The following is a 13,704-nucleotide window of genomic DNA, read 5'->3' as shown; positions in this document are numbered from 1 at the left end:
GGTGACCTGGTCACCTGATACTAAACTCCATCTTGGACTGCTGAACGTTTCCACTGGGAGGTGGAGGAATCAAAGGATTCCTGCCTTATGGAAATCTATATAAGGTGGGGGAGGAAAACAATCAAGGTCTTCAGTTCATTTCTCCTCCACCTCCCTGCCCAAAGAGATACTTTAAAATGGCTGGAAACAAAAGGACTGGAATGAGGGGTGTGTGTGTGTGTGTATGTATAGAACTTCTTGACCCAGGCTGGAAAGATACGTAGCCTGTGAAGGACTCTACCTAAGACAATATCTAGGGTGAGGAATTACTATTTGTAACCAGTTTCTTTAGTGCATCAAGCTTAGTTTGTGTGCTTTGTTTTATTTGCTTGGTAATCTGCTTTGTTCTGTTTGCTATCTCTTTACCACTTAAAATTCACCTATTGTAGTTAATAAACTTATTTCTTGTTTATAATATAACCCAGTTTATGTAATTTCTGACGGGGTGGGGAGAAGCAGTTGTGCATATCTCCCTTCACATTGAGGGAGAGGGCGAATTTCGTAAAACCTTTGGGTTTGTACCCCATTAAGGGAGTGGGCACCAGAGTGCTGGGGCAAGTCCCTAAGGCTGAATCTTTCTAGAGCAGATCTCTGTCTCTCTGTGCAGCTGGGTGTGGCCCTGCCTGTGTGCTTGGCTGGAAGAGGTTTGTGAGCCTAGCCCAGCAAGACCAGGTAAAGGGGACCCAGGCTGGCAGAATAGGCTGACTCAGTGGCATCCCAACACATCTGGTGGCATGCAGGGGGGGAGAGGGGGGCAAACTGTCACAAAGTCCACTCAGTCCTATTTCTTGTTCAGCCAGTCGCTCAGACAAACAAGTTTGTTTACATTTGCAGGAGATAATGCTGCCTGCTTCTTGTTCACAGTGTCACCTGAAAGTGAGAACAGGTGTTCTCATGGCCCTGTTGTAGCTGGTGTCACAAGATGTTTACATGCCAGATGGGCTAAAGATTCATATGTGCCTTCATGCTTCAGTCACAATTCCAGAGGACATGGGTCCATGCTGATGACAGGTTCTGCTTGATAACAATCAAAAGCAGTGCGGACTGATGCATGTTCATTTTCATCATCTGAGTCAGATGCCGCCAGCAGCAGGTTGATTTTCTTTTTTAGTGGTTCGGGTTCTATAGTTTCCACATCGGAGTGTTGCTCTTCTAAGACTTCTGAAAGCATACTCCACACCTCATCCCTCTCAGATATCGAAAGACACTTCAGATTCTTAAACCTGGGGTTGAGTGCTGTATCTATATTTAGAAATCTCACATTGGTACCTTCTTTGCGTTTTGTCAAATCTGCAGCGAAAGTGTTCTTAAAATGAACATGTGCTGAGTCATCATCTGAAACTACTGTAACATGAAATATATGGCAGAATTCAGGTAAAATAGAGCTGGAGACATACAATTCTCCCCCAAAGAGTTCAGTCACAAATTTAATTAATGCATTATTTTTTTAATGACCGTCATCAGCATGGAAGTATGTCCTCTGGAATGGTGACAGAAGCATGGAGGGGCCTATGAACGTTTCTCATATCTGGCATGTAAATACCTTGTAATGCCAGCTACAAAAGTCCCATGAGAATGCCTGTTCTCACTTTCTGGTGAAAAGGTAAATAAGAAGTGGGCAGCATTATCTCCTGTAAATGTAATCAAACTTGTTTGTCTTAGTGATTGGCTGAATGAGAAGTAGGACTCAGTGGATTTGTAGGCTCTAAAGTTTTACATTGTTTTGTTTTTGAGTGCAGTTATGTAACCAAAAAACTCCTTCATTTGTAAGTTGCACTTTCATGATAAAGAGATTGCACTGCGGTACTTGTATGAGGTGAATTGAAAAATATGGTTTCTTTTATCATTTTTACAGTGCAAATATTTGTAAACAAAAATAATATAAAGTGAGCAGTGTACACTTTGTATTCTGTGTTGTAATTGAAGTCAATATATTTGAAAATGTAGAAAAACATCCAAAAATTTAATAAATTTCAGTTGGTATTCTATTGTTTAACAATGCAATTAAAACTGTGATTAATCACGATTAATTTTTTAAATCACGATTTATTTTTTCAGTTAATCGCATGAGTTAACTGCGATTAATTGATGGCCCTAATTTATATCTTTGCAGACAGCTTTCCTTTTAAAAGAAAAAAGAAAAAAAAAGTATATATATAACACACTAGAAAAAGGACTGGGGTAGGCAAATTATCCCAGAGGAATGGGGTTTGATCTGCAAAAGAGGATCAGCATCCTCAGTCTGAAGCACAATGAAAGAAATTTCCTTTGAATTACTGTTTCAGTGTTATCTCACACCAGTCAGATAAAAAATATAGAGAGATTGGGATAAAGTTGGATAAATTATGGTGAAAGAGGAGATTTTTATGTATATATTGTGGACATGTCCAGTCATTAGAGAATATTGGAACGCAATCTGTAAGCAAATATCACATATTGTTGGATATTTATTACCAAATGATACTTTGGTAGTCCTCCTGGAGATTCTTGTGGAAATTATCACACTGAAGGAAATGAAGAATTAAGCTCTCATCTGGTAGTAGCTGCTTGGCTACTGATAGCCTCTCCTTGGAAAAAACAAAAATAGTCCAACCATAGAGGAATGGTTCAAAAAATATGAGAGGTGGTTGTTATGAAAAATTAACACCAATTATGTACCCAGCAAAATAGAGAACAAATAGATACTTAGATATTTGTATACCTTTTTATTCAAGTACATTTATTCAGTTGCATAACACCCCCTGTAATTTTTTTCAAATATTAGGATTTCGTAGACATGCCTGGTCTGTTAAATATGTGTCATCAGAGATTTCACTCAATTTAATAGTCATTAGGAACAGCATGTCATAGGTGTTGTTATGATACTCTGTAATATGGTAACACCCTGTTAAATAGAGATACTGATAACTACATTCCTGTATAATATATCTTTAAACAAAAGCTCACTATTGTAATGATTATTGTATTGTTTCTGATATTTACATGGAAAAGACTTGCAAACCTGTTAATACTTCCTAAATAAATAGTTTAGGTTTGTTTGACCTTTTTTTTCTTTTAAACATTAGAAAGTCTTTATGCTTTAATTCCCTAAAGGTTTCAAAAGTGCCTAAATTCCAATAAAAATCAATTACATGCTCTGGAAAATTTTTATCCACATTCTCTATTAACTCACACCAAGAAAATCCCATCACACCAAGATTATTATCCTGCAATTTGATCTGTATTTGAGGAGCTGCATTGACATCAGTGTAACTCCATGCATGTTTAACGGTCTGCCAGTGCAGATCAGATTGCAGGTTAGGTATCTAGATTATTAAAATATATATTTAAAATGGTACAGTTTACAATTAAAATTTTAACAATAGCCTCTAATACAGTGAAATATTGTACATTATCCTTTTAAAGGTTTTAGAGTAACAGCCGTGTTAGTCTGTATTCGCAAAAAGAAAAGGAGTACTTGTGTCACCTTAGAGACTAACCAATTTATTTGAGCATAAGCTTTCGTGAGCTACAGCTCACTTCATCGGATGCATACTGTGGAAAGTACAGAAGATCTTTTATACACACAAAGCATGAAAAAATGGGTGTTTACCACTACAAAAGGTTTTCTCTCCCCCCACCCCACTCTCCTGCTGGTAATAGCTTATCTAAAGTGATCACTCTCCTTACAATGTGTATGATAATCAAGGTGGGCCATTTCCAGCACAAATCCAGGGTTTAACAAGAACGTCTGAGGAGGGCGGGGGGGCGTAGGAAAAAACAAGGGGAAATAGGTTACCTTGCATAATGACTTAGCCACTCCCAGTCTCTATTCAAGCCTAAGTTAATTGTATCCAATTTGCAAATGAATTCCAATTCAACAGTCTCTCGCTGGAGTCTGGTTTTGAAGTTTTTTTGTTGTAATATCGCAACTTTCATGTCTGTAATCGCGTGACCAGAGAGATTGAAGTGTTCTCCAACTGGTTTATGAATGTTATAATTCTTGACATCTGATTTGTGTCCATTTATTCTTTTACGTAGAGACTGTCCAGTTTGACCAATGTACATGGCAGAGGGGCATTGCGGGCACATGATGGCATAGATCACATTGGTGGATGTGCAGGTGAACGAGCCTCTGATAGTGTGGCTGATGTTATTAGGCCCTGTGATGGTGTCTCCTGAATAGATATGTGGGCACAGTTGGCAACGGGCTTTGTTGCAAGGATACATTCCTGGGTTAGTGGTTCTGTTGTGTGGTATGTGGTTGCTGGTGAGTATTTGCTTCAGGTTGGGGGGCTGTCTGTAGGCAAGGACTGGCCTGTCTCCCAAGATTTGTGAGAGTGTTGGGTCATCCTTCAGGATAGGTTGTAGATCCTTAATAATGCGTTGGAGGGGTTTTAGTTGGGGGCTGAAGGTGACGGCTAGTGGCGTTCTGTTATTTTCTTTGTTAGGCCTGTCCTGTAGTACGTGACAGGACAGGCCTAACAAAGAAAATAACAGAACGCCACTAGCCGTCACCTTCAGCCCCCAACTAAAACCCCTCCAACGCATTATTAAGGATCTACAACCTATCCTGAAGGATGACCCAACACTCTCACAAATCTTGGGAGACAGGCCAGTCCTTGCCTACAGACAGCCCCCCAACCTGAAGCAAATACTCACCAGCAACCACATACCACACAACAGAACCACTAACCCAGGAATGTATCCTTGCAACAAAGCCCGTTGCCAACTGTGCCCACATATCTATTCAGGAGACACCATCACAGGGCCTAATAACATCAGCCACACTATCAGAGGCTCGTTCACCTGCACATCCACCAATGTGATCTATGCCATCATGTGCCCGCAATGCCCCTCTGCCATGTACATTGGTCAAACTGGACAGTCTCTACGTAAAAGAATAAATGGACACAAATCAGATGTCAAGAATTATAACATTCATAAACCAGTTGGAGAACACTTCAATCTCTCTGGTCACGCGATTACAGACATGAAAGTTGCGATATTACAACAAAAAAACTTCAAAACCAGACTCCAGCGAGAGACTGTTGAATTGGAATTCATTTGCAAATTGGATACAATTAACTTAGGCTTGAATAGAGACTGGGAGTGGCTAAGTCATTATGCAAGGTAACCTATTTCCCCTTGTTTTTTCCTACGCCCCCCCGCCCTCCTCAGACGTTCTTGTTAAACCCTGGATTTGTGCTGGAAATGGCCCACCTTGATTATCATACACATTGTAAGGAGAGTGATCACTTTAGATAAGCTATTACCAGCAGGAGAGTGGGGTGGGGGGAGAGAAAACCTTTTGTAGTGGTAAACACCCATTTTTTCATGCTTTGTGTGTATAAAAGATCTTCTATACTTTCCACAGTATGCATCCGATGAAGTGAGCTGTAGCTCACGAAAGCTTATGCTCAAATAAATTGGATAGTCTCTAAGGTGCCACAAGTACTCCTTTTCTTTATCCTTTTAAACCTCACCATGAATAATTAATGGATGTTATTGTTATAGTAAATATGATATATTTAAATGTCACATTACTTTTTCCCTAATGTGTTTTTCTTTCTTTCTTTCTTTCTTTCTATGGTTAGTCTTAGTAAACAACTTTCTGAGTATGCCAACTGGAAAAATGTAGAAAAACCTTCTCCAAACAATACAAAAGGCATGTCGGTGTTTAGCAGTCCAGACAGGGTTGGAGATGTTGGTTTTGCTTTGGGTGCACCTGCTACAGATAAAGAAGGTAGGATTGTTAAAAAAATTCAATTAAATGAAGAGTCAATAACTATTTTACTCACACATGCCTTGTTAAAACTGTTTTTAATCATCCAGCGAAGGAAAGAGAGTGACCAACCTAGGAAGTTTTGTACTTCTCTCGTTAGTTGGCTATGGATCTCAGCAGATTCTTGTTGCATCTCCTGTGGCTGGTTGTGATCTGTCTTGCTAAAGGATTCCAGCCTCCTTCCCACCAGATCTCACTAGGATATATACCAAAAAATACTGCTGTTTAAAAAAAAAAAAAAATGCGAACTGAAATATTATATTTGTTCAGGCAAGTAATTTTTGCTGCTGCCTATTCACTTATGATGTGGTGAATCCGCTTACAGGAAACTGCAGATTAATCCATACTTTAAGTCAAGCGATTTCTTCTTTCTGCAGTAAGGAAGTGATCAATAAATTCAGTATTAGAACACATGGCTCTATATTTGGCTTCCACTGAATTTGTGTGTGCGTATATATGTGCAACCTTAAGTAGGCTGTTTAAAATAGAAAGAGTGGGTTAACTTTTATTTGTCACCTTCAGTCACAGTTTTCTGTTTCTGTCATAACTAAGCTGTTGTGAGGTTTTTTATGATATTACAAAGTATTATGGCTTTGTGTAAACAAACTCATAAACAGCAAAAATACATTTTCTGTGTATACATTATGTCCTTTAAAATAATTAGGTACATTGTTGGATAGAGCTTTGGTTTGGTTTTGATTCTTACATATCATTTTGTAAACTAATGTTTAATTTAGTCAAGTAATGCACTGAGTAGAAACACAAATTATGAATAGTTACATGATCAGGAAATTATATTAAATATCTTTATATGGCAAAAGAATTTATTAAGGAATTTACAAAATCTAATCTACAGCTACAAGCCTCTCACGCACTAAAAATAGATTCCATAAACAAAACTTATTTTCCCACCTTGAAATCCCCCTTTTCCATGTAAAGTACAAGCAATATAAATCACTCAGGCTTATTATTTTAAATTAAGATTTCATATTGTTAATGATATTAATACATAATCTGTAAATGTAATAATGTGGTGAGTGGACAGAGCTGATATCATTCAAATGCAGCAAATCACACAATTTTTGAAAATTTTGAGGAAGTGTGTGAGCAAAGTAAAACACAACAGGGTCACCCTTGCTCTCCTTTTTCCTTCCCAAAAGACTAAACCAAATTTAGGGCCAAATCCTGTTCCAGGCCTGCTCAGTGGCATAGAGCTGAACTCCTTGATCCTGCCTGATTCTGTATGTGGAGTGCTATGTGTGCTGGTATCTTGAAGAATTAAATCTTGTGTTTACGGGCTCCACACACCACCCACACACACATCAAATTGTAGCTCCCTCCCAAAAGACTGTGATGTGGCTCCTGATCTTGAGGGTTTGACGGCAGAAAGCAGGGCACATGCCTACTGATCCTGTAGTGACAGGTCTCATGGCTGACAGTCACACATGGAGTTTGTGAGGCTCAAAGAACAGTACCATCTTATAGTTCCAAAATGGAGCTACTGGCTGGGAGGAAAGGATGAACAATTGGGCCAAATAACACCTCCATCTCCTGGGCAATTATTGTCACCTATGGAACCACCTGGTATTGCTGTTACAGATAAACAGAACATGAGTGAAGACTTATCGAACTGTACATACCTGAATAAAAACATTACAGCTGAGAGAAAAAGGCTCAGGGAAGAATATACCATCCCCCCAATTTACTGAGTCCAGGTCTCAAAGGTTCTTTTTTCTTCTTTGGTTGTGATGGCACTTAAATAATCTCCCTGGACCACGTCTCTCCTAATGTTGCATCTCTGAAGTGGTTAGTGCAGATGTGTGATGGCACTGACCTGTGGAGACGCAGAAGGGTTGTCTGGAGATGTGAAGTTTATTTGAGTTCTTGGGCTCCTGAGCAGCTCTGGCAATTGTGACTGGAAAACAGGCATGGATCCTGTTCTGCATACTCAGGATCATTCACACTGTTGCAAAGCCAGAATAATCAGGAATTGGGATCTAACATGCTTCCTATAAGAGATTGGAATTTGGCTTTTGAAGTCTTTTCAATGAAAATAAAAGGAGGTAATGTCACCATTTGTCCTTAGTGGAGAATATGCTATTAGATCAGCAGTTTGTCATATTCTTGTATATGCGGGAAATCTCACGGTCCATTTTGGTCAATTTCACTGTCATAGGATTTAAAAAATCATAAATTTCATAATTTCAGCTATTTCAATCTGAAATTTCAAGGTGTGGTAAGTGTAGAGGTCCTGACCCAAAAAGGAGTTGTGGAGGAGTTGCAAGGTTATTATAGTTGGGGTTGCAGTACTGCTTCCCTTACTTCTGCACTGGCGGTGGTGCTGCCTTCAGAGCTGGGCAGCTGGAAACCGATGGCTGCGGGCAGGTATCCCAGCTCTGAAGGTAGAGTTGCTGCCTGCAACAGCAGTGCAGAGGTAAGAATGGCATGGTATGGTATTGCCACCCTTACTTCTGCGCTGCTGCCTGCAGAGCTGGGGCCTCAGTCAGCAGCCGCCACTCTCTGGCCACCCAGCTCTGAAGGCAGTGCAGAAGTAAGGGTGGCAATACTGCGACCTCCCTAAAATAACCTTGCGACCCTCCTGCAACTCCCTTTTGGATCTGGACTCCCAATTTGAGAAACAGTGGTTTTCCCCCATGAAATCTGTATAGTATTGGGAAAAAGCACACAAACGACCAGATTTCATGGGAGGAGACCAGATTTCACGGTTCGTGATGCGTTTTTCATGGCCATGAATTTGTTAGGGCCCTACTCATTAGCCATTCTGAGGCTGCTGTGTTTCAAGCACCAAGTCTTTATTGTAGTGAAGGGCTGTGGTTATCTCTTCCTTGTTTCTTCTTTCTTTGCCTTTCTCTGTTTGCAAACAGTTGTTAGTAATGAATAAAGAAAGTTTCTTTAAAGAAACACTTTGCAGGATTCCTTATCTCAAGGCTGATAGACCTCCCCTTTCTCTTAAGGTTTTTTTGGCCTTTGTAGGTTGGATCAGGAGCTAGGTCTTTACTAGCTGTTGAGCACTACCCTCTACCTACTTTAAATACTGTTCTAAAAACAGCCATGTAGGTCTTTTTTGACCAAGGTTGTCAGAGGAGCTCCCCACAGGAGTTTGCTTCATCAGCTGTTGTTCTGTCTCTTTTCTGGATCCCAATGATGCCTCATTGTTGTATCCTTTCTTATCTACACCCTGCTTTCCAGCTGGGTCTGGTCAGGTGTCTAGGTGGTGTTTCAACACCTACTTTTTTTAAGTGCCTGCTTTATTGCATGGATGTCATTAGTCTTAAGACAAGGAGAGCTCTGAGCATACAATATACCTGAAAATCAACCATACGTATCTCAAGTTGGGCATTTAAGAACTGAAGTACCCCAAATTAGTGAACACTTAAAACAGTTTGGGCCTTAACTTTGTACATCATGGTCATTCTCATTTGTAAGGTAAGGGAAAATGATAATCAAAACACAAATTGGACAAAATGGTTAAAAAAAATTACATTTTTCCCCAACCAGCTCACGCATTTTTAAACTTCTTTAAGGTCCAGAAACTGCACTATACTGGCAAGCCAGTACAAGTGGTTGTAGGATCAGAAAACTTCCTTTTTATTTTCCTGGACAGATGACCTTAATTAAAAGAAATAAAATGGAATGAGATTTTAATATTTCTCTTTAAGAGCTATACTCTGTAAAATATGTGGAAAGTAGAGTGGCTGTAGTTTAATTAAAAGATTTTGTGGGGGAAGAAAGCATATTAGGAATTAGAGAAAAATTTGATGAGGTTCAAAGACCAAAAAATGTCCCTGCATGCCACTTTATTTCCTTACATTTATTTATTTCCTTACATTCTTCTACCCTTTTGCCCTTCTTGTTGGAAAAGATGTTCAGAAAACTTGAAATTCTTTTTGCATTTTAGCATGTCTGTTTTAATGTTTTAAATTTTTATCAAAACAGTTCTTAAATGTACTGTTTTGATTCATCATTGCCAGATTCAGTAAAAACTCCATTTGGGCAGAAAAATATTTGATTAGAATACAAACCGTGTACAGGTCATGACAAATTTTGCTAATTTTTAATATCATTTTGTAATGTAAATTAAGCTAATGTTTTACAAATTGTGATTGATTAGGCACTACTTTATCTCAGAGCCAGTAAACATTATTTATTTTGTTTATTTTTGGGATCCTTAATGTATACCAAATTCATGGCTGTGAAAAACGCATCACAACTGTGAAATCTGGTCTCCCCTGTGAAATCTGGTCTTTATTATACAGATTTAATGGGGAAGACCAGCGTTTCTCAAATTGGGGGTCCCAACCCAAAAGAGGGTCATGGGCGGTGTGGGTTGCAATGTTACTGTAGTGGGGATGCAGTATTGTCACCCTTCCTTCTGCACTGCCTTCAGAGCTGGGAGGCCAGAGAGTGGCTGCTGGCCAGGCATCCAGCTCTGAAGGCTGCATGCTGCCAGCAGCAGCACAGAAGTAAAGAGTGGCAGGGTCATACCATGCCACCCTTTACTTCTGCGCTGCTGCCATCAGAGTTGGGTCAGCACTCCTACAGTTACAACACCGTGAAATTTCAGATTTAAATATCAGAAAACATGAAATTTATGATTTTTAAAATCCTATGACTGAAATTGACCAAAAGGGCTCTGTATTTGGTAGGGCCCTATTAATGTCCCTTATTTTTTCCTTATTTAACTGTTTAGTCTCTTTTAAAGTCTTTAAAAGACTGTCAAGTAGATTAGTCACAAGATAATTACCAGATTCTAAATTCAAAGTTCACTGCTCTGTCAAAGAAAAAATATAACTTTGAAAGGGCATCATGTTTATAGTGCTTGCCAAATAGCATGTTCATATTCCCCTGCTATATCTGCAACTGCAGTTACAGTAATTGATGAAACCTTGGCCAGTTTTCCCTTTCTGTGGGAAAACCCACTGCAGAGGCATAGGGAAGAAAGGCCTGTGAGGGAACCTGGTGGTATTTCTTCTGAATTTCATCTGCCCGCACCTTCCCACTCATGAGACGTTCAGTCCATGGTTTCCCCTCAGGTTTGCGTAGACCTTGGGGTTGTAGCAAAGTCATAGGGTCTTTTGTGTGGAAGTGCAGAGCCCCTGCATTGGCTCTGGGATAGCTGCCTCATTCTGATTTCTGCTTATGGCTACCTCTGGAGTTTTTTCCACAGCATGGAGCATTCTCAGAAAACTAATATAGCTCCAGTATGAATTACTTTTTTCAGAGTATTTCCTGTGAAATTGGAGGTCAATGTGTGTCCTGCCCCGTCCCCTCCACACACTGTTCACTCTTCCCACTTGTGGGTCTGGAGTAGGAGGAATTCTCTCATCATTTTCACATGGGTCATGGACCAATATATGTAAAGAGGATCCCCTCCAGGCCCAGATTTAGGACAATAGGTAGGTCTTTTTATTATTTCAGGTGTGCACAAATAAGAGACGCTATTTTAAGGTGAGCTGCCTTAAAGCTACAACTTTATTAGCAAGTATTAGAAACATACTTAACCATGCCTATGGGGAAATGGTCTCAAACCACGTCACAACTGGAGAATGTGCCCTGATCCAAAGTGCCGGAGACCTATGCATGGGATCCCCAGTGCAAAGGTCTCCTGCACTAGCTCTGGACTATGGAGCTCACATATTTAGCTTGGTTTCAGAGTAACAGCCGTGTTAGTCTGTATTCGCAAAAAGAAAAGGAGTACTTGTGGCACCTTAGAGACTAACCAATTTATTTGAGCATGAGCTTTCGTGAGCTATAGCTCACTTCATCGGATGCATACTGCATGGAAACTGCAGAAGACATTATATACACAGAGACCATGAAACAATACCACCTCCCACCCCACTCTCCTGCTGGTAATAGCTTATCTAAAGTGATCATCAAGTTGGGCCATTTCCAGCACCAATCCAGGTTTTCTCACCCTCCGCCCCCCCCCACACAAACTCACTCTCCTGCTGGTAATAGCCCATCCAAAGTGACCACTCTCTTCACAATGTGTATGATAATCAAGGTGGGCCATTTCCAGCACAGATACATCAGCAGCTTTGGAGCATAGTATTTGTGAAGGGAATTTAGGCCCTCCAGCAGGCAAACTTTATTGTACTGCACTGATGGTTTCCCTGCATTCCATGTATATGGTGAAAATAAACATACCTGCAGTACAAGGAATGGGTGCTTATAGAAACATAATAAAATAGTTTGTGACAGACTAGAATCACATGAGTTCAGGGAGGCAGGGATTAGAGATTGCCAGTAGTAAAGTACAGATCCTGATAGAGAAATGTTTTTGTTTTAATATTGAATTGAGGGCATTTCAGATTATGGAGAATAAGATGAAAATTAAACTTATTGGCACGGTATTAAGAGTCTATACAAATAGCATTTCTTGTTTGCTTTCAGCACTATCATAATTGCTCAATGGATTAATAACAGTCAGTAGTTGTGTATTTCTTTGTTTCATCTTCATATATGCATGTTTCTGCTTTACAACTTTATTTTCTGATTTCATTGTTTCATCTGTCCTTTCCATGCCTTTCCCTAAATGGAAATAGAAATGCAACAGTCTCCCAGCCAGACATCAAGAACAAGAGATTCAGGGAAAGGTATTCCATACAATAAGACTTCCAATGTGAAAATACCAAATTCAAGTGTTTATACATATTTGATGGTTATTATTTTTGTGTGAATTCAAAAGTCCTTTAATGGCTTGATTTTACTTTTTAAATTGTTTTTTGTGGTGGTGATGTTATAGCTTTTGTTGTTTTGCAAATATTTAAGAACTAATTAGTCAGTCCTGGCATTCGTCATGTAAGAGTGCAGAATGTTGTGTGTTAATGTGTGTTGTAGCGTGACATTAAGTAATAGGGTGTTCTTATTTACATCTATTATTTTGATATTACTACAAACTTGAGATGGGCCTGAGCCAAAACAGTGGATATGAGCAACCCTCAAATACAGTTTGGATTTAGATCAAACGCTTTATGGCTGGTCCAAACCAAATGCAAGGGTGTCTGAAACACCCAAAACTTGCAGCATGAATTTCTCTCTTATCTTCTAAAGAAAAATCATAATTCATTATTGTTGTAAAATATGTAACAATTATAGGTAACCATCAAGAATTGAGAACATTTTCAATTTAAATAAATGGACTGCAACAATAATAATAGACTCCCAACAGAACTGGAACCCATTAGTCAAGACTTTCTACTTCATAGCTGCCCCTTCTCCTTCAATAAAGAGACAAATTGGTTAAAAATACATAATTTATGGGAATTCCTGCAAAATCAGGGTTTTTTGTTTGTGTGTATTGTAATCTTTTGGAAAAAACAATCAAATTAAATGTTCTCTGTCATTTTAAAAAAGTATTTTGTTTTTGAAGTCAACTTTTGTAAGTAAAACTTCTGATTTTTTTAAAGGCATAATGTGACTAAAAGACTGATCAAAATTGCAGTGCAAAAAAAACATTTTTAAGAACAACCAACAAACTACATTATAGGTTTCAGGGTAGCAGCCGTGTTAGTCTGTATCTGCAAAAAAAAAAAAAAAAAAACAGGAGTACTTGTGGCACCTTAGAGACTAACACATTTATTACAGCATAAGCTTTTGTGGGCTACGGCCCACTTCATCGGCTGCATTGAATGGAACATATAGTAAGAAGATATATACACATACATACAGAGAAGGTGGAAGTTGCCATACAAACTGTAAGAGGCTAATTAATTAAGATGAGCTATTATCATCAGGAGAAAAAAACTTTTGTAGTGATAATCAAGATGGCCGATTTAGACAGTTGACAAGAAGGTGTGAGGATACTTAACGTGGGGAAATAGATTCAATATGTGTAATGACCCAGCCACTCCCAGTGTCTATTCAAACCCAAGTTC

The 13,704-nt window shown here is 39.1% G+C and overlaps 1 protein-coding gene across 4 annotated transcripts in view; it reads left to right on the top strand.

Annotated features, from left to right (window-relative positions):
* ANKRD26 (ankyrin repeat domain containing 26) overlaps positions 1 to 13,704 on the top strand; it is a 196,762-nt gene that overhangs the window by 24,474 nt on the left and 158,584 nt on the right. For all 4 annotated transcript variants that reach the window (XM_074942299.1, XM_074942302.1, XM_074942300.1 and 1 more), the window contains exons 6-7: positions 5,616 to 5,764; positions 12,373 to 12,423. In XM_074942299.1, the coding sequence (XP_074798400.1) occupies positions 5,616 to 5,764; positions 12,373 to 12,423 (200 nt within the window). The remainder of the gene's footprint in view (positions 1 to 5,615; positions 5,765 to 12,372; positions 12,424 to 13,704) is intronic.

The sequence above is a fragment of the Natator depressus genome, chromosome 1, assembly GCF_965152275.1.
Source record: "Natator depressus isolate rNatDep1 chromosome 1, rNatDep2.hap1, whole genome shotgun sequence".
NCBI lineage: Eukaryota > Metazoa > Chordata > Testudines > Cheloniidae > Natator > Natator depressus.
The sequence above is the reverse complement of the archived record's forward strand: the minus strand, read 5'-3'. Positions and strand labels throughout refer to the sequence as shown.